The sequence below is a fragment of the Alternaria ethzedia genome, assembly GCF_023757985.1.
Source record: "Alternaria ethzedia strain BMP 0044 chromosome Unknown scaffold_18, whole genome shotgun sequence".
In the NCBI taxonomy this organism is placed as follows: Eukaryota; Fungi; Ascomycota; class Dothideomycetes; order Pleosporales; family Pleosporaceae; genus Alternaria; species Alternaria ethzedia.
The window spans coordinates 24,075-49,203 of record NW_026056211.1 but is presented as its reverse complement, the minus strand read 5'-3'; the positions used below and the strand labels follow the sequence as shown (position 1 = coordinate 49,203).

The 25,129-nt window shown below is 53.4% G+C and overlaps 6 protein-coding genes across 6 annotated transcripts; 4 read left to right on the top strand and 2 right to left on the bottom strand.

Annotated features, from left to right (window-relative positions):
* Positions 1-1,146: 1,146 nt before the first annotated feature.
* Positions 1,147-3,119, bottom strand: J4E87_006954 (uncharacterized protein; the record flags this gene model as incomplete). The annotated part of the gene is made up of 3 exons (XM_049378555.1): positions 1,147-2,258; positions 2,304-2,881; positions 2,929-3,119. 3 exons carry the CDS (start codon positions 3,117-3,119, stop codon positions 1,147-1,149), a joined length of 1,881 nt encoding a protein of 626 aa, XP_049231576.1.
* A 731-nt stretch (positions 3,120-3,850) lies between these two features.
* J4E87_006953 (uncharacterized protein) lies at positions 3,851-6,958 on the top strand (the record flags this gene model as incomplete). The annotated part of the gene is made up of 1 exon (XM_049378554.1): positions 3,851-6,958. The coding sequence occupies one exon, from the start codon at positions 3,851-3,853 to the stop codon at positions 6,956-6,958; it is 3,108 nt and encodes a 1,035-aa protein (XP_049231575.1).
* A 4,935-nt stretch (positions 6,959-11,893) lies between these two features.
* J4E87_006952 (uncharacterized protein) lies at positions 11,894-13,810 on the top strand (the record flags this gene model as incomplete). Its single annotated transcript, XM_049378553.1, has 3 exons — positions 11,894-11,896; positions 11,948-12,032; positions 12,084-13,810. The coding sequence occupies 3 exons, from the start codon at positions 11,894-11,896 to the stop codon at positions 13,808-13,810; spliced, it is 1,815 nt and encodes a 604-aa protein (XP_049231574.1).
* Positions 13,811-15,265: 1,455 nt separating this feature from the next.
* J4E87_006951 (uncharacterized protein) lies at positions 15,266-18,555 on the top strand (the record flags this gene model as incomplete). The annotated part of the gene is made up of 3 exons (XM_049378552.1): positions 15,266-17,014; positions 17,065-18,339; positions 18,397-18,555. 3 exons carry the CDS (start codon positions 15,266-15,268, stop codon positions 18,553-18,555), a joined length of 3,183 nt encoding a protein of 1,060 aa, XP_049231573.1.
* Positions 18,556-19,424: 869 nt separating this feature from the next.
* Positions 19,425-21,538, top strand: J4E87_006950 (uncharacterized protein; the record flags this gene model as incomplete). Its single annotated transcript, XM_049378551.1, has 5 exons — positions 19,425-19,574; positions 19,625-19,722; positions 19,773-19,875; positions 19,943-21,277; positions 21,329-21,538. 5 exons carry the CDS (start codon positions 19,425-19,427, stop codon positions 21,536-21,538), a joined length of 1,896 nt encoding a protein of 631 aa, XP_049231572.1.
* Positions 21,539-22,799: 1,261 nt separating this feature from the next.
* On the bottom strand, positions 22,800-24,105 carry J4E87_006949 (uncharacterized protein; the record flags this gene model as incomplete). The annotated part of the gene is made up of 3 exons (XM_049378550.1): positions 22,800-23,364; positions 23,412-23,960; positions 24,017-24,105. The coding sequence occupies 3 exons, from the start codon at positions 24,103-24,105 to the stop codon at positions 22,800-22,802; spliced, it is 1,203 nt and encodes a 400-aa protein (XP_049231571.1).
* Positions 24,106-25,129: the final 1,024 nt, after the last annotated feature.

The following is a 25,129-nucleotide window of genomic DNA, read 5'->3' as shown; positions in this document are numbered from 1 at the left end:
GGTCGAGCTTGAGGACGGTCGTGATCTATCGTGGCCGATCGACGGCAGCTTGTCGTCGAAGTTGGCGGTGGTAGACGTCTTGAAGGCGGGCAGGTCGAAAACCTGCAGGATCGAGGGTCTGCGGAACGAATCGTCGACCTGGGGCCGAGGGAGGATGGAGGTAGCCAGTGCGGAAGCCGTGATGGGTGTATTAGGTCGAGAAACGCGTGGCGCTCCTCGAATAGCTGGTAATGTATCGGGTGGGAATGCCTTGAATGTCGAATGCGCACGTTTTGATGATGTACACCAAACAGGACGCGAGCAAGCGGATGGAGCTTCAAAAGAGTGTGTGTATTAAGTAAGGGAGCGACTGTAAAGACTGAAGGACAGAAAAGCAACAGCTACAAAGCAGTGTTGAAAGAGTGTGTCTGTCTGTTGAGAGGAATGAGCACGAGATTGAGCTACCAGGTACGCGATCCGTTCTCTGCGCTTTGGTGATAGGGGTCCCTCCGTATCGATAATACCCACCTTATTTAAAATTAGGATCTAACCACCTGCATGACCTCAGAACGCTGCCCGCAAGTGTCCCTCCAGTCTCTTTTGAGCCGGGCCGTTTTGCTGCAGTCGTACAAGCTTCAGCATGGTAATCTGAACCATACGATGACCTCCTCAGCGATTCAGCCCTTAGTCACAAGCAAGCATAGCACAATTCGCACGCATTCAGCCTCCACAACGGCTCTCAATATTGCCACGCCCGGTCCTACAGGGCCCACGAACAAAGGGTCGTTGAAACGAAGCAACCGTCCCGTCAGGCGCGTGATGGTTCACGCTGACCGGCGCTTATGGTATTGCCCCTGAGGCTCAATTACGCTAGTCCCACAGCGGCCATGCACGTCTGTGCGCGTACCTTTCACTAGACCAATCACGTCTATCTTGTCTCCGGCTTGTGGCTGTCACGTAGATAGGGAGGGTTCAAATTGGATAGATACCCGTAGCGCGAACTATCGCACAGTCTGGAGAAAGGCATTTTTAGGGTCTCGCATCGGGCTTCACCAAGGGTATACCAGTACAGTTTTTGTTGAAAGATCACTTGACCTGAGAGATAGCGTTTGGGCAACAACGGTGACCCCATGGAATGTATCCCTGCCACCTGCACGGTGATTATGACTATCTACCAAAGGAGAACCAACCTTTCTTGGCTTGCGGCTTCTCCTCCTTCTTCTCCTCAACCGGCGCCTCTTCTGGCTCTGGCTCAGGCACCTGCGCTTGCGGCGTGCGCCCGGGATACTCGACGTAGTTCCATGCCACATCGAGGAATAGAGGCTTGACTGGTACCGGCTTGATTTTTGGAGGCCATGTGACCAGGTTCTTCAGATCAACCGAGCCCGACGATGGGTACTCGTTCAGTCGCTCAACAACGGGTGCCGCATTTGCCAGCCCAGCCTTGGACGCGGTATCAGAGTTTGCGAATAGTTGCGACAGCGCCACTACACCCCGGTAGTGCGAGTTCAGGTTTTCGAGGTTCTCCTTGAGCGTCTTTGTCTGCTCCCCGGAGACTTCCATCTTAGGTGCGTTGGATGTTGAGGATGCCTGGGATTGTGGAGCAGATGCTGCTTGGTTTGCCAGTGTCAACGCCCTGTTGCAGAGCGCTAAAGCTTGCTTTGGCGTTGACAGGAATGCGTACGAGTGTGACAGATTCAAGCACTTCAGCGCCTGGAAGTATGCACGCTGTCCGTCGAGTTCGGAGATGAATCCAGTATCGCGGGCAGCACCCCTGAGGTCCTTGACCGAGTCAATACTTTGCAGGATCGCATCGTACAAAGCGATGCGCTCCCGTAAGCGCGCCAGCTTGCGGCCAGTGGGCTCTTCCCGTTCGACCCATTCCTTACCGTCTTTGCGCGGTCGGCGCGGCTTTTGCGGAGGATTCGCGGGGAACGTGAGACCGTCGTCCTTGCCGATAAGCACTCTGTTGCGCCCGACTCGCCACGAAATGAGATCGTAGTTGACCGCCAGGTTCGTGACGCGGAGATCCTGCATGCGCGCATCGCCCTCATCGACACCTTCCTTCTCAAGCTCCTCAATCGCCCTTCGTGTTGCGTCGACCGCGTCTTGGCTCGCAATGAGGATGTCGTCGTAGGCGTTGGCACGGTCTTTGGGCGATGAAGTGGAAGTCGTAGATTGGTCAAGGGCAGCGGAGGCGGTATCGACAGATGCTAGAGCCTGGCCAATCGCAGCGTCTACTACGTTTGCTGTTCGGCCGCGCCATGTAATCTGGGTGTCTGTTGACTATTAGCGGTGCCCTGGAAGCTGTATGTGTCACTCACGAGACGAAGCTGCTTCCTCTTCCTTCAGGGCTGCTGAGTCGAGCTTCTCCACGGCCTTGACCAGCTCTGCGTCGTCCTTTGGGAAGTACTTTGTCGCAACAGTCGGGACGCCCACTGTACGCGGGATGCGACTCTGGTAGGCAGCATAGCGGATGCTGGGGTCGGTAGTGCCTGCCAACACATCTTTGAACAAGTCTTTCCTCGTGGCCTTCAGCAGAGCGCTGTAGATGACTCGCGCCGCAGAGTACTTGGTGAGACACGGGGCCCAGCGCTGGGGCGTCGCGTTCTTGCTTTTGATGCCCTCGGCTTGCTTCTCAAACTCATGCGCTCCAGCCAGAGTGTAGGCATATGCCTTTGCTTCGAGCACATCCGTCTCCGATGCTCCGCTTGCGCTCGTGTTGGAGATGAGTTCAATAACCTGGTTCGCGTATTGTGTAGCCTTGTGTAGGCGCGAGAGGATGTGTTTACGCGTAGAGCCGGTGATGTTCTTGTCGGCGTTCTCGTCGGAGTGAGAGGCTTTCATCGCCATGGCCTGCGCCCATGCCCGTTCCGAGTTGAGCAGGAGCAGGTGAAGAGCCCTGTCACAGTCAGCTTCCGAGATCCATCTTCTACACGTGACTCGTACTCATTGTTGTTCTTGATATCCTCCGCCGTGACCGGGGCCTTTGCAGCATATTTCGCGTTCTTGGGTGTTGCCCGCCCGAGTTTCTTGTTCACAATGCGGAGACGTCGCGACAATTGCTCATGGTAGGTATTGTAATCGCCGATGAGGAACGCCGACTCCCGGTAGTCGGTCACGAACTTGGTGATATCCATGGCCGGGCAGCTGGTGTTAAGTGCAACTGTGGGGATGCGGCTGATGTGGAGGGGCATCAATTGGCGAGCTATCCATGGCCCTGCCAAGCGAATCGGAATCTCAGGTCATTGTCGCGCCGTAAACTTTTCGAGACATCATAGACATCGGGCCCGCCACTGCCGCACGCGCTACTCGTTCTTTCCCTTGTGTCTTTTGCTCTAGTCTCCTTCTTCTGAGTCAGCACTCTGTACTCTGTACATTGTTTTCCTCCTCCACCGTTTTTCCTGTAGTCCCCATCGCATAGCTAGAGGCATGCACAAGTGTGGGCAAACCCCATTACCCAGTCCTCTTGCCACCATATCTAATAGTTGCAGTTTATAGAACTCCTCACAGCCTCTGGTAATCTGCGCCTGCCCCATCTGCGCTTCCTACAGTCCAGGTGATGCTCGAGCGTGCTTCGACATGCCTCGAATCCGGCGGACGCCAGCTCTTCCGCGCTCCGAAGCCATGTCTACGCAGTCGGCGCACGTTGCACCCAACTCCTCGGCACCACGGTGCAAGCGATCTCACTCTCTCGCCTTGGCAGGCCGCGTCCCCGACTATCGAAGAAACAGGTGGTGATGGTGGCAATGGGGCGGCGAACAAGACCCAAACAGACCAGAAACCCCACGAGGGTGTAATGCTCGACTTTCTGTACCCGGAAAAGACCCTGGCGCTTCTTGGAAGACTATCCGTAAACCCGCTCAGTTCAATGGAACAGAGGCGACAGCAGCCGTATGCGATTCGAGCCCGCCGTTTTTCGACAATACAGGCGCAACCTGTGCAAGATGAAACACAAATGGATGTGGATAGGGTAGAACAGGCCAAAAAGGATGCGGCAGAGCTATTACAAGGGTCGGATGCAATCACGGCATTGCAGAAGTACCTAGATTCGCCGTCACCTGAGGAGCAAGAGTTGGCCTGGCAGTTGTATACTAGCATCCCCGAGGATCGCTTGGCGGAAGTAGAGACACTGCAAGTACAGCTCCTGGACTATCTTGTCCAGGACGGTGAGCCTATAGTACCGGAGCGAGTCCTTCAGGTATTTGACGCGCTTCGCCCCGTCGCTCGACGGCTATCATCACATCGAGCAGCTATCAAAGCCTACGTTGCATTGGGGATGATAGGGCCGGCAGTTCGACTTTATGACAAGCTCGCCAAGCCCATTGCATCAGGAGGTCCCAGTCAGGTTCTACTGCATAGTGGCATAGATGCAATCCTTCGACGAGCCGTTCTCGACGAGCAGTGGGATCTCGCGTTTCGTGTCTTCAGAGAGTTCCATCGGAAAGCGCATTCCATTCGTGGTACTCCCACATACCACGCGATTCGCACCGGCAATACACTCCCAGAGTTGTGGGGTCAGGCTGCAACATTACCAGAACTTCTGGAACATTTCGAGTCTTTCTTGCGATACGTCAGGGAGTTTCAACACGAACTCACATCTACGCCATCCCGAGAGCGTGATTTGGCCTGCTTTGTCATGTCCTTCGTACCTCACGTAATGGATCGCGTCTTGCTTACGGAAAAATTCGACGATGATTTTGTTTGGGATTACTTCATCGGGCTCTTTGACAGTCTCCACTCTCTAAATCTCCCCACTTCAACTCTCTACGAGCACGCGATTCGAAAGATGTTGAACCTTCCAAAATACCGAGAATACACCAACCAGCGAAAGATTCCGCTCGAGCTATATAGAAGATACCGGCAACTTTATCTCTATGGGGACAAAAGCACTTCCGAAGGGCCACCATCACGGGTCTTGATCAGGTCTATGATCTATCAGCATTCTTCGAAAGGCGGCCTTGGACGTGTTCAGGATCATCTACACGATTTACGCACCTGGTACCCAACTAAGCCGCTACGGTCTGGTCTTCTCAAGTACCTGATTCATACGTATGCCAGGGTTGGTAATGTGGAGAAGGTGGACGAATACGTCAATGAGCTTCGATTACATCACCCAGACGAAGTGACAATCAGCGTACTCTCATCACTTCCGTATGTGTATGCACGACGCGCGGATGTCGATGGCACCATCACCCAGTTCAAACGCATACACGAAGAGTTTCAGATGACCCCGGATACTGCTTGTTGGAATATTTTACTGCTTGCCTACGTCCGTTCCGAGGACCTCGATGGTGCTCTGGAATGCTTCAACAACTGCTTGGACTATGGCGTTGCACCAGACGTGAAAACTTTCGGGCCTCTGCTCGACTTCTGTGCCCATAGAGGTGATGTTGAGGCTTTCGAGACACTCTTCTCCAAAGCCAAGCAGATGGGGATACAACTTGACACGGATGTTCGTGCAAGGGCGGGCTATGTCGAAGCATTTTTAAATGCTGGTGATCCAGAAGGCGCCGAAGCGATCGCATATGGCATGCTCAACAGTTACAAGGCAGGGACACTCCACGGATACCCTCTTTCACATACATGGAACTTGTTGATCCAACAGCGCGCAATGGACCGCGACCTAGCGGGTAGCAGGCAGCAATACAAGTTAATGGTCGAGAACAACATCCCGCTGGATAGCTGGACATATGGCAGTCTGATGCGAGCATTAGTCGAAGTAAAGCAGACCAACGCTGCTTACAAACTGCTGAGAGTCACAATGCCGGAACAAGGATACCGGGTCCATGCACTTCACTACGCCATAGTGATGACCGGTTTCTTGAGGGAGGGGCAGTATCAACTAGCTGTGGAAGCTCACGAAAGGATGAAGGCGCGCCAGGTTCCTCAAACCGAGAGCTCCCGCCAAGCTTCACTACAAGCGCTTGGTATGGCTGATTCTCGGCAGCTAAAGAGGAGAGGAGCCAAACATCCAAACTACAAGCTTCTTCGGGTCGAAGAGGCTCTTGAAGACATGCTCGTCTCCAGTACAGCGCAGGAGATTGCGCACCGACAACCTGTACATGAACGATTTGACGATGTGGACAGCTTCGATGACCTTCGAGCGTCCTACTATGGCCTGATGATCTCGCTCTATAGCGCCAGATCAGCGTATAAACTCTGCAAGAAGCTTTTCCAAAAGGTCGAAGCGATGGCAGCAGAATCCGGCACCTACGCTATACCACTGACCCTCGTCACGTCAATGATGGAGGCGCATCTCAAGGCAAACAACCACGCCGAAGTCGCAAACTTCTGGGAACTCGCGCGCACTTCCGCCGCAAAACTCACCAAGACCTTCCACCAAGCCGTGAACCAGAGCGCCCCTGTGCCTGACGACACCTCCATCACCGACCCTTTGATCCTACAACGCTTCCAAGAAGCGCACATCTCCGACAACCGCCGCCAAATCCTAGCCAAGCCAGCTCGTATCTACATCCGCAGTCTATTAGCGCAATCCGATGCCGACAACCCCAGCGCCGCACAAGACGCCCAACGCACCATCCGCGACCTCCTCGTCAACGGCTTCACAGTCGACAACCTCACCTGGAACGAACTTATCCAGCAACTCATCCACCGCAACCACATCATCGACGCCTTCACCATCTGCGAAGAATACCTCATGCCCCGCTTCCCCGGCTGGCGCGAACTCATCCCCAACTTCATCCGCAATGACCGCAAAGGTTTCCAGTGGATGGAGCTGCGTCCGAATGATCTCAATAAGGCCAGTGTGCTGCCGCGGTACAAGACTATTATCCTGTTGGCGAAGGCGTTTGGTCAGGTTAAGAGCGATGAGAGGAATGGGGTTGGGTATGATGAGGAGGCTGGGGCTTGGTTAGCGGAAATCATTGAGAATAAGGCGCCGTTGACTATGAGGGCTATCGATTCCATGCCTAGGACTTTCGATAAGTTGCAGCAGAGGCATTTTGGTGTTTTGTAGAGACAGTAGTCTGTATATATGTAGATTATGTAGTAAATTACGATCTGAACGCGTTGTATGTACAAAGGATCTGGCTGATGTTAAATCTGGTAATGATGGTTTTCCCACTGTGACCAAGAACGCGCGAAGACGGAAGCAACCACCTCGGCATTTTCGGTACAATGATGCAGCGAGAAAACTACGTACCCCGAGTGTAAGAACACGTGTGTGCCCATACAACAACGTTCAGAACAACCACATATCTTTCCAAAGCAACAATGTCTTCTTCAAATCCTCTCAATGCAGACTACGCATGGCCGCTGTACGATGATGAGCCCATCGAAGGAGCCTTTGTACTCGACACCGCCAATGGCATCGACAAGGCCGTCGTGACAAGCGTCACACGTCCCTGGCTCTTCGGCTTCAAGAACACCACGCGTACATCAAACGGACGGAATGTCCTTATTTTAGGCGGAGGAGGATACGTCGAGCTCATGGTGGGAAGAGAAGGTGTGCAGGTAGCGAGGTGGCTAGCAGGGCTAGGGTTTCATGCCTTCGTGCTCATACATCGTTTTCCGAATAAAGAGACGGGCAGTCAAGCGCCAGTAGACGACGCCAGACGGGCGCTCACAATGTTTTATGAGAAGGGTTTTGGAGTACGCCCTATGGGTGTATGCGGTCTCTCATCTGGTGGTCATCTCGCTGCATCGCTACTCTCGACGTATCCCACCTGTTGGAGCAACCCGAATGCGGAAAGTGGCGTTCCATACCTCGAATTCGCTATCATTGGCTATGCGCCCATCTCGACGAATGCAAAAGGACGCCAGATCATTGCGAACAAGCCAGCGCTGGAGCCGCCGGAGAAACAGGCGCTTTACGATACGGTGCAGCCAGACGTACAGTTGGAGAGCAGGGTTCCGCCAACCTTCATAGTGTATGCTGGAAATGACCCGGTCGTGCCGGTGGTGAATGCATATAGGTTAGCTGAGGGCATTATGAAAGCTGGTGCCCCTGTAGAGCTTCACGTCTTCTCGGATGCACCGCATGGGTTCGCGCTGGATACGCCAGGCCTTCCGGTGGGCGATTGGCCGAGCATGTGTGAGAAGTGGATGAGACAGGGTGGATTTCTGAGCTAGAAGTAAAACTTTGTGTTTCACATTCTTCTACCTAGCTGAAATCAAGATATAGGCATCGTTGGAAATGACCTGTCTATGCAAGCACTCGCTTAACAAAGCGCATCTAGTGAAACCAACGTAAATTTTTACTGGCGTGAGAATTCCGCTGGATGCTGCTCGGGGCCATGAATCTCTTTCGTCAAGCTATATAAGGTACAGCCCGTTCTTCCGATGAACACGCGGCATGATGAAGGTTAAAACGGTCGAGCCCATAGACTTCGAATGCTCTACAAATCTCTTGATGGCCCAGACTCTGAGCAAAGGCATATGCGCTCCAAACTTTTGAGGCACCTAGCCTGACAATACTCTGGGGCAAAAGCAACTTGACACATGCCAGGTGTCCTTCAGAAGTTGCAAGGTACAATGCTGTATGTCCTGCGTTCGTAGGTATTGAGATGTCAACCAAGTTCCCAAGCAACAGGTTCACGATCGGTAGGTGACCTTTGTGTGCTGCAATGGCAAGCGGCGTATATCCGTAATTGTCTTGTCGATCGGGGAAAATGTCTTTCTTGCATAGGGACTTGAAGATATCCACGTGCCCAATGCTTGCCGCATACCAAAGGGGACTGCGCCCATGTGCATCAGGGATGTGGCAAGGGTAGCCACTCAGGTAGTCGATGACGTTACTCTTCCCTCGCATAGCCGCAAGTCCGATTGCATTACTGTGAGTGCTGTCTCGTACGGCGGTAGCATTCGGATATGTATTCTCATAGTTTCGGAAGAACTTCATGATGTGGACGTGCCCGGCAAAAGCAGCCCACATCATTGGAGACCGACGCCGAGCCCCAAGGTTGCCATATCTGGTATCCACACATACAGGGTTTTCGGTATTCGAGGTTAACTCGTGAATGGCGACTTCCATCTTCCAGATTGTTGCACAAGTTGTTAGATCTCCAGAAATGACTGCAATGTCCAATGGAAATAGGCCATTCGCAGCTTCGACATTGGGAGAAACACCTGGCCGGACGAGCTCTAGTAAGCGGTCATGATTCCCATCGCAGCAAGAAAGATACAAGCTTGAGCGCTGGAGGCTATCTATGGCGCGCATGTCATCGGGCGACCATTCCTTCAAGGATTTTGCGTCGTACAGAATGTGGGACACCGACCGACCCAAGCAATCCCGGACATTGCGTTGCCGAAGTCGTGAAGCAATGGTGGGTATGCTAGCGAACGCACTGGGGATGAAATGCTGACGGGTTATCAGCGAAGTCGGAATGTGCATCTGCAAGTGATTGAAAAGATCGTCGACAGCAAGAAGGAAACCTTCTCTGTACAGAAGGAACAATTCGACGTTATTGTTCAATAGATGAGGCTGATCGCGAAAGAGCTTCATCTGGAGCACATACGAAAGACCAGGATAATCAGATGTATCCCAAGAGATGGCCTTCTGATGCAAGATTTCCAATGCGACTTGATCGCCGCTCCATGTTGCGGATTTTGCGAATCGTGTGGTTTTCAGAGCAGACTGAGCAAGGGAAATCCCGAGTCCAGCTCCCACTTCAAGTGCGTGTGTTTCAAGTTCGTCAGCGAGAAAGCGCAGTTCGTTCACAAGCAACTGTACTTTCGGCATACAGTCTCTTGGATCTTGGTATCGCGTATCATATGTGAATGGCGTAGTCATTTCACTGGCTACTGCAACAAGCTCCTCGATAGCTATGTTGACGACCTCAGCAACTGATAGGAGCAATACACTACAGATAGTTAGTTGCCCATAGACGAATGTTACCGAACTTGTATGACATACGCCTCCTGTGCCTTGATCGCTGTTGCATCCGCTTGGGAAAGTCCGGCATGTGATCCATGACATGAGCCTTGGGGGAAATCATCTTTAGAAGCCAACTGACGTAGTTCTAGAAGATGATTCGGAGTAGATCCGAGAGGAACCGTGCGTGGTCGTTTGCGTGGGCGAGACGGCTGTGGTTCCGAACACTGATGTCCCTTATTTTTGCATCTATCGCATTTGTCCGGCCATACGCGGCCAGGAGGGTCACACTATGACGATTAGCTCGGATGAGATCTGAAGCTGGTTATCGAAATCTTACTTTCTTCTTGTCTGTTCGGCACCTGCTACACATCAGTGGACGTCGAATCGCCGTGGAGATCATGTTGTGGATCCCTGGTCGAAAGGAGACTGTACGAGCCTTTTCAAGACATCGTCCGTTCCGTACGGTTTAAATGCGATCAGAGTTTCTCTGGGATTACGATACATCGATGCCAGTGTCGGTGTATGGCGTCTCCCTCTGCACGCATCGACCAATCAAGGCCTGTCGCATGAGCGCCAGCCAATGGCGCACGTTGCGCGGATGTAGGGGTACTCTCCCGCGGTGCCCACGCACCTGTTGGTAGTGCAGGAAGATGTAGCGGTCGGAGGAAGTTTCGTCGTCCAATGGCGCATTGTCGCTGTCAAGCGCAGCGTCGTACATATGCGAAACTGGGACTTTTTTCCAAAGATCACAATGGACTAGCTGGCGTAGGCATCCAATGGCGCACTGGCGGAAGGAGGATGCGCATCCGCGGTGCGCGACGGGTAGCTCTACACAGAGAGACGTTCTGTCGTCTCGTGACAAGGTCGGCCAATGGCGCAGTGAAGCCTTTGCGGCTGGACAACTCCAGCCTCTGTCGCAACATCGTGGATATCGCAATCTCCGCATGTGGTAGAGATATGGCGTTTTGTGATGCACCTAAGATAAAACAGTCAGGATGAAAATACATGAGTGTTGGCTGTGATCAAAGTATAAGTACTCGTCACCATGGCGAAAGAATTCCAGTCGAATTGCACTGTGTGTCATCCCCTTCCAAGCGTCTTCCATTCACAAACCTTCGCGTCGAGTCTCGACCGTATTGTACGATCCTACTCGTACGTTGAGCCGGATCCGTGCGAGTAGTCCGTTCTCGCACACTAGACCATCTGTGCTAATGTACATAGTGCTCATTCCTCGAAGTGAGATACACGGCGCGATGAATGTCTCTTTACGATCATTGCAAGTAGCGACGCAGCTCAGCTTCGACGTAATCGGAACGTATCTTGCAGCTGTGACGGCGGGCATAGGTATACTTGCTTTTGCGAGAAGTGTTCTACACCAACGTCGGCGCGCGGTTTCGACCCATACATACGAACTTGATGCTACGCCCGTATAGTCTGTGAGTGGTAAAGAGAAGCGATGACGTCTCAGTTTGCTAAGCCCTCAGCCTTAGATGCTCTTGTCAGCGACATTGGTCAGGCGCAGTACGCGGTAGGATAGGAGCAACCAGAAATCGTTGACGGTGAACAAGTCGGACGCGTGAGTGGGAAAGAGAAGTCCATGTAGCGATTCTTCTTCAGATACAGTGATAGCGATTGTTTACACAAAGACGCTTGCGTGATCCGTCGCCTGGTGAGACCAGGCTGATCTGTGATGTGCCTGCTTGAGATGGCAGCCTGATGCGGATCAGGCTGAAACGGGTGAGTCGGCAAGGAAGGAGCAAGACAGGTCAGTGAGCTCAAGCGACATTCGTCACATGTAGTAAGGAGTCGATGATTGCGGTACTCGCGTGCATGACCAAATGTGAAATGGAGTATGATGTGGCTGTGAGGCGTGTGGCGAGTAAAAATGTTACGGTGGCGGGGAGGAGAGCAGGTCTGGGCAGGAACCGACGCCTAGCGCAGAAGGCGGGCAGGGTGACGTACCCACCTTTCGGTCGCGCCTGCCCGCGCCTAGAGGTAGCATCCCTCGCGCCTCGACTCCCGCCATGAGCCAACACGCAATATTGCTCCTTAGCACTTCAGACGACCGCCGGAATAATGGTGCGCATAACAGAGCACCGACACGATGGAAACTCGAACTGACCATCGCAGGCGTCGCTTTTGCGGCAACTCGTAGCCGGCCCTCGCGCCAGGCATGCTGAAGCTGGCCTCGACCTGTGCTATGTGACCGACAACAGTACGGTCGCTCCAACAACAATCTCATGGTTGGCCCTCTAACAGTGTCTAGTAATCGCTACGTCGGGCCCTAGCGGCACCTACCCGCAGCGCGCCTATCGCAACCCGCTTGACTCGCTCGTAAAGTTTCTCGACTCGAAACATGGCGACGATTGGGCCATATGGGAGTTTCGCGCTGAAGGGACGGGCTATCCCGACTCGGAGGTCTACGGTCGCGTCTACCATTATCCCTTCCCCGATCACCACCCGCCGCCTTTCGCCCTGATACCGAACATCATGGCCAGCATGCGCAACTGGCTCCATGAGAAGGAGGGGCGCGTCGTCGTCGTACATTGCAAAGCCGGGAAAGGGCGATCGGGAACTGCTAGTTGCAGTTACCTCATCAGCGAGGAAGGCTGGCCGGTGCACAAGGCTCTGGACCGCTTCACCGAGCGGCGCATGCGTCCCAACATGGGCAAAGGCGTCAGCATCCCCAGCCAGCTCCGATGGATAGACTACGTGGATCGCTGGGCCAAGCACGGCAAGTTGTATGTCGAGCGGCAGGTCGAAATACTGGAGGTGCACTGCTGGGGCCTCAGAGACGGTGTCAAAATTCAAATCGAGGGCTTCGTCGAGGATGGCAAGCTCATCAAGAACTTCCACACCTTCACCCGCGATGAGAGAGAGATTGTGCGGGGCGAAGTCAAGACTACCGGCATGGCACAGGCAGTGCAGGAGGTCATGTACAAGAACGGTTTCGGCCCATCCAAGACGAGCGAAGGTCCCAAGAATGGCTCGACTTCCTCCCTCGAGCAGCAGCAGCAGAGCAATGTCGATGGCGCTACCACGGCCGAGCCAAGAGCGTCGCGCGAGAGCCTACCCACGGGCACAGGCGACGTCGTCTTCCGTCCCGCCAAGCGCGTAGTTCTGCCCACCAACGACATCAACATTGACGTCGAGCGTCGTAACAAAGCCGCCTTCGATCTGACCATGGTCACCGCTGTCGCACACGTGTGGTTCAACACATACTTCGAAGGGAACGGCCCTGAGCAGAATGGCAATGTCGACCAGTCGGGCATGTTTGAGATTGCATGGGAAGCCATGGACGGCATCAAAGGCTCATCTCGGAAAGGCACACAAGCTTTCGAGCGCATAGCCGTAGTCTGGCGCGCACTCTCTAGCGAAGAAGGCCGACCGGGTGTTGTCATTACAGAACCGAAGGAGGGTGAGCCTGTGCAACAAGCCGAGCCCGCAGATTGGAGGGGTACCAAGGGCGTGGAGCCGTCCGAAGACAAAGATCTAGGTGTCCGCACAGCGAGCCCACCCAACGAGAAGTCCGACATCAGCCGAGCGAACAGCGTCCGAAGCGAGAACAAGAAGGGTACCATAATTGTCGAAGCTCCCGGCCGGAGGGACAGCGGAGATAGTGACACCAAGCATGTCCGACCACATGGCCCGAATGGGGAAAAAGTCCTAATGGAGCCGAACGGTTCTGCTTCTCGAACAAGCACAGACGCGACAACGAGTGGGCCGACAACGGCAATCTCAGACCCCACGCAACCAGATCGTCCTGACAATTCTAGTCATGTTGCTAGCCACTCGCGATCCGCAGACCAGCCTACTGGGTCACACCAGAGCGGGGGCCACATTGGCGGAATTGCGGAGAGCTTGAAGTATCACGTCTCAGGAGCAGCTCACACCAACGATCTACCTGATGGAAAGCCTGAGAGTGAGATGAAAGATGCGAAGGAGCATGGCCTTGGGCACATGCATTTTGGCAAGAAAAAGACAAGTTCGTAGGTGCCTATACCCATACGGCGACGGCAAAACTCGTGCATCACGTCGTTGTCTTCGGTAATGCGGGGCGTTATTTGGAGCTGCATGACAGAACCGGAAGCTTGCGGTTGGCGTCTGGTCAGCGTATCACATGTGCGCACGAATCGTGCTTTGCGCGTGTTGCATGGCGCTGTATGCATTGATGAGGCGTTGTACAGCGCGCTTCTTTCGTTATGAGAAAGTGTTTTGGGTTTGTAGGATTGAGGTTGGTTTCGCTGGTTCTCAGATACACCACTTGCTTTCGATCCAGTAGGGAACAGCCAATACTTCTGATTAGAAATTCGTCAACACCATGGACCTAATGTATGCGCGACTGTATATTCGTGCAGCATGGGAGAAGTGAGGCGAGCTGTCCACGGGTGCTCGGTAATGCGCTCGATACCTAGCCGATGCAGCTCCTGCGTTCCTTCCTGGTGAGGCAGGGCCACTCAGCGCGACACACGAACGACCATCACTGCAGCTCAGCAGCAGCCGACGGGAACACAACGTCAACCGATGAGCCACTTTGGTAATATGCATGTGCGTAGAGAGCACAGTGCGTCTTTGCGTTACCGGCAACGCAGGGAAGTGTGATGTAGATACAGCCGCAGCGCCACCGGACCAGCCCGCAGGTATAAGAGCGTCACGCAGTCGACGGCCGAGTTTCGTGAGCCGTATACATGCCCTCGAGAAAGAGAGGTGCAGATAACCCATGAAAGACTGATTGGGACCGGCGAAAGCGAGCGCGTCCACACTCCTGCAAGGCTGAAAGCATTGTCAGACGAGGCTGAGCTACGCTCTGCCTTGACATTGGTTACCTCCTCACCGGTCATCACGACATCGCTCTTTTTTCAGCCTGTCTATGCATTATAGCCTGCTCAGGCCAATACATCGACGAAACGTTGCTCCTACAGGAAGGTCGTGGCTAGGCAGCAGATTCGGCTGAAGAGGTTCATTAGGTATGTGTGGCCTCCACTCCACCACCACCCTGTACTGATATGGCGATAACACGATCTAGTCGAGCACGCTGGCTCTCAACAAGTTCAGCCTTGTCGGAGTTCGCTATTCAGAGCTCGCCATTTGCCGGATCCTGATTTAAGTCACTGCGGGGTAATCGAGAACGGTAATACAAGACTGCAGCCTAGTAGTGTGTTGTGTGGGCGAGAGATCTGATTAGAGAAGGGTGTGGGTCGGGAACAGAGACAGAGTGAGGTTAGGCTTCACTTTGCGGCTCTGTCGGTGGATAAAAGGGTGTGAGACCTAGGTCCTCCTCTTGTCTCAGCCTTGAGACTGTTTCATCTGCAATTGCTGCATTTATTGAACGACTCGGACCCCAAGTCTACGTGTTACGACTTCTCCCAGGCCCCTATCTTCCGACCCATATTCATCAGTCAAGCAATAGCAGAGAGCCAGCCTCGCATCTTGGCAAGTCTACGACCCATGAACGGACCGGATAATTCGAAGACTTCTCCCACCAAACCTTCCTTACCTGCCAAAGCTAGCAAAAAGCTCTCCGACACCTCATCATCGTCACCTGTCATTGTTGCAACCCCTTCCGTGAAGTCCGATCCGGACGACATCTCGCTGCACGAGCCAAAGATGGATTCTTCCCAGGAGACTGTCGAAGCTCATGTGGCTGATACGGCTCAGACTACGGATGAGAAGCAGGCAGCTGTTTCTGTCGAGCATACTGAGGTACCCAAGTCTGAGGTAGTCGTTGCGAAGAAGAAGAGTGTCAGCAGGCGAGGGAAACACGCATCAAAGAAGTCAAGGCGTAAAGCAGAAGAGACGTCTACATCGGACGATAGTGGCTCTGAGAGCGACAGTGAGTCGGAAGAAAGTAGTGAGGACGAGAAGGCTAAGCGTAAGAAGAGGCGGAAGTTGGCCGCGAAACGAGCAGCAGCGAAGAAGAAGCAGCGGGCGAAGGCGAAGAGCAAGAAGAGCAAGAGTAGGAAGCACGATCCAACTAGCGAGGATGAGAGTTCTTCTGATACCTCCGACTCAAGCTCGGACTCAGATTCAGAGGCAGATGAGAAGAAGAGCCGCCGGAAGGCCTTGCGAGCCAAAGCCAAAAAGAAGAAGAACAAGAAGCTCGACAGCTCTAGCGACGACAGTACCTCCGACACTTCGAGCTCATCTGACAGCGAGTCGGATTCTGAGGATGAGAAATCGAGACGTAAACGCGCAAAGGCGAAAGCCAAGCGGAAGGCAAAGAAAGCGAAGAAGGCTGAATTATCTGAATTCTCGTCAATGACATCGTCTTCCGAGGACGATCTCGATGCGCCGGCTCCACCGCCAGAGCCTCCGCTGCCAGGAGATACCCTTGACACGCAAGTGACCAAAGTAAGTGGTCTGCTCAACAGTCTCAAGGCGCAACAAGCTTCTCTCAACGCTGCCGCTGCTGCTGCTGCCGTATCTACTACGAAGCTTGACAAGCCGGTCAAGAAGAACGCTCTTGAATTCAAGCGCGTCGACCAGGTTTTCGACATGAAGATACGCGATTGGAAACTCGTTGAGAGTAACGCCGACCAAAAAGATGAGTTTGACTGCGTGTTCACCGTGCGCAGGAGACTCAACTGGGAAGGCAAGTACCAAGAGACACAACTGGATATCAAATCCAAGTTACTTCGCAACGCACTCCAAGAAGTTTTCAAGGACTGCAAGAGCATCAGCCTGGTGGAAGACATCCCGCAGATTGACCCTCACACGCTATTTCACTACTACGACGAATTGAAGACCTACATCAAGAAGACGTTGAAGCCAAAGCTGAAGAAGGCAAAGAAGTCAAAAGAGCAGAAGCGCGTCAAACAGCAGATTGCATCATGCAAACTGCTTCTGAGTTACATTGATGAGGATTACACTGCGACGCGCAAGGCTCTCCGGCCCATGCTCAAAGCGGGTACGATCACGTACGACCTCGTTTGGGCATTGTTCAAGCCTAACACGATCGCCTTCACTCCCACGTATCACAACAAGGATGATCCGCGATGCTTCAAGGTCGAGACCGCGTATGAGTATGAGAGCTGGATGACGGGTGTCAAGTCCTGGTATGTAGACGGCAAGTATCTTGAGTATGATGGCAAGTCGTTTGGCCTTGGAGACCATCAGATTACGATTCAGGCGTTCAAGGGGCACAAGAAGATTACTAGTCTCTCGGCTTATCCGTTGAAGTACCACAAGGATCCTGAGGTGAGTCGTTGACCGGTTGATCGAGCGTGCGTTAGCTAATGGTTTTGCAGAGCATCAAGAAGCAACTGGTCGACCGAGGCAAGAAGTTCGTCGCTCTCCAAGGCATGAACTACCGCCTCCAGAAGGGCATCGCGTACATGAAGCACAAAAACAACATCATCCGCTTCATCATCAATGGCCGTGTCATGGTTGATCCCGCCATCTTCCGTCGCATCAACCCCAACTATCCGCTCTCGTACCTCAAACAAGACGAGCTTGCACAGAATGAGGAAAACGATGATGACGATGACGATAGTGACGACTGCTGCTGTGGATCTGATGAGGGCGAAGAAGACGAGGAGAAAGACAAGATGCGCATCGTCATGTGGAAGGACAGGAAGGGCAAGAAACACCCCATCCGCGTGCCACAGAGCGTCATCGACAAGGAAAAGGGAGACAGTCCCGACAAGCAAGTCGAAACCGACGAAGACGGGTCAGAGAACAAGCAGCAATGCTTCACCGAAGAAGAGCTCTTAATCGCCTCTCCAGTCGTCCTCGGTTTCGCCTTCTCGGAGAAACTCTGGCTCGAATTCTCGCTCGCCGGCATCGACGACATCAAATGGAACGACGAAGCCTTCTCCAGCCTCGTCCTGCCCAGCCGCATCAAGCAGAACCTCAAAGGCCTCGTCTCTTCCCACCGCTTCAACGCCGCAAAGACAATCGACGACGTCATCCAGGGCAAAGGCAAAGGCCTCAACGTCGTTCTACACGGCCCACCCGGTGTAGGTAAAACGCTGACGGGTGAATCCATCGCCGAGTACCTCAAATGCCCACTCTACGCCGTCTCGGCAGGCGAACTAGGCACCAACAGCCGCTCACTCGAAACCGATCTCAACCGCATAATGGACATTACGCATTCGTGGGGCGCCATCCTCCTCCTCGACGAAGCAGACGTGTTCCTCGAAGCGCGCCAACCCCACGATATCCACCGCAACAGCCTTGTATCTGTGTTCCTGCGTCTAACAGAGTACTACCAAGGCATCCTCTTCTTGACGACAAACCGCGTGGAAACCTTCGATGAAGCGTTCCAAAGCAGGATCCACATGGGTATCCGATACGACAATCTGGAAGCCAAGGCGAGGAAGAAGATCTGGCAGCACCATATTGGCAAGGTGGAGCAGATGGGTCGTGACGCCGAGGCCGAGAAGAAGAAGGGTAAGGATAAGGATAGTGATGAGGAGGGTGCTGCGAAGGAGGGGAAAGAAGATAAAGGTGGGAAGGTGATGAAGCCGTTTACCGAGGTGGACTTTGATGAGCTGAGTAAGAGGAGTATGAATGGGAGACAGGTATGTTTTGGTGTTGTTGCGGTGGTGTGCGTGCATGTCGGCTAACAATTTCTGCAGATTAAGAATACGGTCAAGACGTCGCAGTCGATTGCGCTTGCGGAGAAGTCGGTCTTTAGTATGGAGCATGTCAAGCGTGTGCTTGAGGTTGCCGAGGCTTTCGAGGATGATATGCGCGGTGGTGGGGGTTACCGTGATGCGAAGAGGATGTATACCTAAGGCGGGTCTCTTTCACCGGGCGGACTGAGGTTGCCTTTTTGAGATATCTTTCGCTTTCGATTGGATGTGATGGATGCTGGTAGGTCGTTGAGCGGCTTGCTTCTTTTGTTTATACGTCTCCTCTCAAGTATATTATTGTAACGTCGATTAATTCTTCGAGGTCCATGACAGGTCTGCACGCTTCGTTCGCGGTTGCCTCTGATACGCGTGGCTCCTTCCAAAGTGACAGTAGATGTGGGAAGGCGCAGACGTGGCTTACAAATGTCATGATGCTGTCATGAGCGTTCCTGCCGGTAGATTTAGTGCTGCCGGCGCTTCGGGAATAGCGCAAAAGCCGACGCTGGACGCCTTTAGATCCTCGACGTCAGCTAGGCATGCACTGCGACTAGTGGGACATGATATCAACAGCGCGATTTATGTGCCTTTCCAAGCAAAGTATGTAGGGTCGTCATCTGAATTTATGTGTGGTGTTGTTTGGGAGCCGTTCAGATCTGGAGATGGCATCCCACCTATCCACACGCTCCTGCATCACCTGCGGCCATGGCTGGCTATCGCATCTTCGCGCAGGATGATCCATAGCCTAAATTGACGCGAACTAGGCCAACTGACGTCGTCTCTAGTGATGAGTTCTAGGCCCCGTCTCAGTCGTGCCAAGCAGCAGTGGCTGGTATCAACTCCACAGCGTCCCCACGCAACCTCGGTGGCCTTTTCTGGGGCGCGTCAGCTCCAGCGCGGAAATACTTCAACCCTCACTTTTATTCCCGCCAACGTTGTGCCCACTGCTGCCGCTTGGATCCTCGCAATTGCCCGTCGCTGTCAAGCACTCGGACCAAGCTCACGCGCTGCCCGATCGCCGCACGCGCTGCACAATGGATGACGAAGGCACGCAGCCCTCGACGAGTCCGGATCCGTCCACCACCAGCGCGACAGGCACCCACGGCGATGCGCCGCCAAAGAAGAAGCAAAAGCGCAACAAGCCGACGCTGAGCTGCGAGGAGTGTGTCGAGCGCAAGACCAAAGTGAGTGCAGCGCGCTGGCGCAATGGCTGCCCGAGACTGAACCGACGCAGTGTGACCGCACTCGTCCTCATTGCTTGGCCTGCATCAAGCGACAATCAACATGCAAATACTCCGACATCGCCAACCTGATCGCGACTTCCACAGACAAGTAAGTTCCCATGGCATCCCTGGCCGCGCATCTGCTGAGCCAAAGCACAGGGTTGGCGCCGGTCGCACTGCGGGACGCTCCAGAAAAACGAGCGCGAGGCCTTCGTTGCACCTTGGCAGCGACCCGCACCCACATGGCAACAAGCCCGTTCAGGTAATACACATCCCTTGGTCCTGTCGTATCGTTGCGAACCTCCTGCGAACGCTGACTCGTTTGACAGGCCCACATCCAGGTACCACCAACGCCAGTCAGGGCCCAATATCGTAGCGTGTCGTTGTCATCATCAGGGTCCTCGCCATTCTTGTTGTCAAACATACCCTACTCTAACCACACGCCTGCGCCATTCTTTGGTCTGGGTTCTGAGCATCCCTTTGCTAATTACTGGACGAGTCGCGGCGGTCTCGCCGAAGTTGTCGGCGTGCTGCCAGCTAAAGAGCAGGCAGATATTCTGGTAGATAAGTACTTTGATGCTGTCGACCCAGTGTACCCTATGGTACATCGCAGGAACTTCTATGCCGATTACCAACGTTTCTGGTCACTGCCATTAGAGGAGAAACATGCAGCAGACCCCGTGCTGGTTGCTCTTCACTTTGTTGTGTACGCTATGGGTACGCAGTTCATCCGTACCACTGATAATGCCGAGCGAGCCAAGATTGCCGAGTTCTACATATCAGCTGCTCAGCAGGCGTTGCGAATATCCTCGTACCTCAGTCGAGCTTCGGTCAGAACACTGCAGGCCATGGTTCTGATAGGATACTTTCTGATGAACGACAATCATGCTTCTGATGCATGGGCTTTTGGCGGAGTTCTAGTACGGCAAGCGTACGCCATGGGGTTACATCGCGACCCCGACATCATTGCGCCTCGGTGCTCACTGAGTGACAAGCAGCAACGGCGGAAGCTATGGCAAGCCATATATTTACAGGACACATTCCTTACCGTTTTACTAAAACTCCCACCGACCAGTGTTTTCTCAGACATACAGCCAGAATCCCTGAGCGATGACCTTGATGAATACATCCCGAACGGTTCTTCAAACAACGGCACGACAGACCCCGTGATCAATCCTATGAGCATCAGCAACATCGCCTCGAACCACGATCTCTATCCTTCCTACGAGCTTTCAGATCGGAGATACATCCGCTCGATGTGGCACATGGCCAACCTTGTATCCCGCACTGTCTGCATCCCACGTTCGTTGGCAACGCCCTTGACAACCTCACTATCGCATAAGGCCGAGCTGGTGAACGAATACTTTGCGCTGCACAAGAGCTTCCCAGCAGATCTTACGGCATCTGACGAAGCCACTATACGCAGTATGGCAGAAACAAACCCACGCGGGTTACGACAGAACTTGTTTTTCCGAAGCAACTTCTGGCATTGCGTCATGGCCATACAGGCGGATGAGAACCCGGCAGAGGGCGTACCGTGCGACGTCAAAGGCGCGCTGGACGCGGCTAGGATGGCGTTGCAGTCTTTCTTCCATTTCTGGGAGTATCTCAGAATCGATGCCAGCGTATGGTGGGTGTTCCAGCACCGCGCGTTCGAGGAAGCGGTAGGTTGAAATTTCTGTGTAGGGTCACCACCTTACTGACACGTCTCTTAGCTCCTCATGGCACGCATCCTTGGTCAACAAGCGCAACCGCTTTCACCCAGTCATAACGGCATGCCTCCTTCAGCAGACCCCTTGCTCAAGGAAGCGAAGGAAGATGCGCGTAAGTGTCTCGACATCTTGGATCTGGTCGGCATCGCACCGGAGATGCAGAAGACGAGAACCGAGGTCCTCAGGACTGCGTTTTCGGATATATTGTGGTAGTTGCGTGTAAATATAGGCTACGTAGCTGCGGCGGCAGCGTCGATTCACCTGATAATGTAATATAATAGGGAATTTGAGATCAATGCAAGAAGATATCGCGGAGGTTGCTGCTGGTAAGGGATACAAGCAAGAAAACGATCTGGTGTGGGGCGATGCGGATTGACTATGTACATGCCTGGGCAGACAGAACATCTGTTTCAGGCACAAAAGCCGTAATTATGGGGTTCAAGTGCTTATGGTCGGCGATTTCAATGTGGTCAGTTGCTGCAGTTTCTGCCGCGGTCATCGTGTAGTCGGACCTTTGCCAGGCCAGCATTTGCTAGCCCGTTTCACGCGCCGTTGTGCGGACGGACCCGTTGCGTTTGTAAGCAATATGTCAGCTATACGTTGTTGAATAGGATGCATAGTTTAACAAAGAAGAGAAGGCAATTCTGACTTAGACTGCCCAAGGAGGGCATGGCCTCGGTTCGGCCTGATTATCGGAGTTGTACTTTGACATGCGGGATGATCGTGATAGCTCTGTGCTCAAGTAGTTAGCCAGACTCATGCGATACACATACAACCATCATTCAACCCGACCTTGAGGCTCACCACCACGGGTTCTTCCATTGCAATCATAGACAATGTGACAGCCCGAGATCAGACATTTCCTTGATGCCCCAACACACTGGATCAGCTAATCAATCACCATGGAGCGTTTTTCGACAGCAACTTTATTTTCCATGAGCGGTGTTGATCGCCCATCCCATGTTACCGATACAGCGGAAGAGAAGGCTGAGCGATCGACGGTCAGCGTGGATCGTTACTGAGGATGGTACGAAAGCGGAATCTGGGTCGAAAGGGGAGATGGGCCAGGAGCGGTGAGCGACGAAGGGGTTATACGAACTCCGGAGGTGATCTAGATGATCTACGCGGGCGGGCAGTGAGAGATATCGTGGAGTCCGGAATTGGGTAAAGTCGGGGTGAGCTCGTTCTGGCTTTCGCGCTAGCATCTGATGAGTCTCCTTGCGAGGAATTTCGGTTGTCTGCTTTGGGAGTTGGATGGTAGGTGCCGGTGGTTACCGGGCTGGATTCCATCTAAGCCGAGAGTGGATAGTCAAGATGGATGCACAAATGTAACTGCTTTAATAAATGTGCAGGTGCTTGAACGCAGCAACAATTCTGCTAGATGACACGGAGGCATGAATGCAAAGACGTGAAAATTGATGCAGAATTCTATTACTATGGGGTATCGTGCAGTGCTTCAAATGGAGACTTCTAACTAAAAACGCTCATGGACCTTTGCGGCCTTTCCAGTCGATTTGCTATCGAGAGTGGAGTCGCTGGCCCCTCCAGGGCTGCCTCTCCTTTCACGCTCTGTCGTGTGTTGACGACTCTTCTCTGATTGTTGTCGTTTCTCACGTTCATCTAGGACGGTGGACGTAACGTAGCCAGGCAGCCCCTGCTGTTGCTGCCATGCTTCTGATGGTTGGCTTCTGCCCAGTATTATCTCCTCGTCAGAGCTGGCGCTCTCTCTCCGAGCTCTGGAGGTAGTGATTGTGATCGACTTCTTTATTGAAGGTTTGAGCGTGCCGAGTTGGGTTCCCGACTGCAGCGGGCCAGAGTTCAGCGATGGCTTACTCCATGGTAGAGCTGAGGCTGAGCGAGTGATCTCGAGAGCCTGCTTCATGAGCGGCCTCAGAGTCGCAATGGAACCAGCTGTTATGCCCAATCCCACCTCCACTGTGCTCCAGATCGCAAAATCGGTTGTTCGGTAGAGGAAGTCGCCCTTGTATCCCTTCAATGAGGTCGTGTACGGGAGACGGATGATCGTTGCTGTCGAACCACTATCGATATGTTAGAGACGTTATTATGCGGCTCGCGAAATACTTACATTGCGGCAAGAGCAATGACCGATGCGACTATGACTTTCATGCGCTTCTTCATGTGCAGATCCTTGACGATCAGAACCGGGAGAATCGCAAACACCCAGTCCGCAAACGCGTTGAGTCCAGAAACCACGAACGTGAAGTTCATGACTAGTGTCGCTGACAAGCAAGTGCCATGGTGATTAGGGTCCAGGTCCCACCAGAACGAGACCGGCTTGCACTGGAAGATGACGACCGATGTGTATGCGACTCCCACGATGGCAGAAACTACCATGATGAACCGAATGAGCCAGATGTGCATCGGTACGACAGTGATTCGCAGCAAGAAGAACCCGACGGCGATCTTGAGCATGCATGTCGATAATGTGTAGAATATTTCGCAGAAGAACCAGAAGTTTAGGGCCGTTTGCGCTTGTTCGTCGGTGAGTTTCTCGCGGCGAACACCTGTTCCGTGGAGCGCACCGCCGATTTGAGACACGAGATAACCGGTGAAAAAGAAAAGTGTGACGACCATGCAGTAGTCGTCAATGCCGAATCCCTTCACCATGAAGATTCTACATTCTTATCAGCGACGCGTCCAAAAACAATGAAGATAGCAAGCAGATCTTACCTGACATAGCAACGAAGCCCAACGGTGATATATGTTAAGATCAAGAAGGTGAGGGCTATAGCCAGCACCGAACCACTTCGGTCCTCCATACTCGGTGGTGTGTCGGGAGAATCGTCAAAATAAGGTTATGTAGGCGAGGGAGAGGATTGATGAGTCTGGAAAACCGCGATTCGAGTACGATCTTGCAGCATATTGTATTTCGACAAGTTCGGCCTCCCCCTCGTCGCTGATCGCGCGAACAGACGTCTCAACACTTTCTCCGAGCCGTGTGTCTCCTGGCATTGTGAACGCTAGAATACTGTTAGCAAGACCACCGACGCTGCTCTGGGTATCCTTGCGACGGTAGTCGACGCAGGTTACTGTTCGAGCCAGGTTCATTGTGGGGCAGATCCATTATGGCGAGGCAGGAAGATCGGCAACGTGCTTCGCTAAGCGTTGCCACGCGAGAAAGGGGAGTGCGAGTCGTTTGCTCGGCCATACAATGAGGCCATTCGGGCGCCAAAAGCAAACGGATCTGTCTCTAGCCTTCTACTAAATCCCCACTGATGAAAGCCTCTGGTTGCTTTTGTCAATCTGATGGTTCCAATGGTGAGGCGTGCAGCGGGAGCTTGAGTCGGGAGGAGCATTTAGCGAGTCAAATGTGTGCACGGAATCATGCAAGCGTGGACGTCACCGCGTCGAGGTGCACAATCCCATGGCGAGGAAGGAACTCCGAAGAAGCCCACTTTGCCTGAACGGGCGAAAGGAGAAAGGGCGATCATACTGCATGTCAAACTGCTTTTGGCTTGAAAGAGCAAAGGCCTTACAATATGTACAGGCATCGAAGTGCCGGTTCTCTGCGGGTCTCCAGGGTTCAGGAGCCGTTCCATAAGAGTCTGACAGCTCTCTGGCCGTCCCTGCCGCAACTTTGCGCGCGATTGCGCGTTCGTACGTGTGAGGTCTTCCTGAGGGTGCTATCCGGCGCCGTCCAAACCAGACGTTGGGAGCAAACTCTATGAGGACGGAGGATAGGGTAGGTAGCGCCTCCGTGCCGTACCGAACCACCATCTTTGTGCCCTACGAACGTTCCCCGCTCCCCGGTAGTGGCCTTCAGCTTGTAGGTGGCTTTCGTCC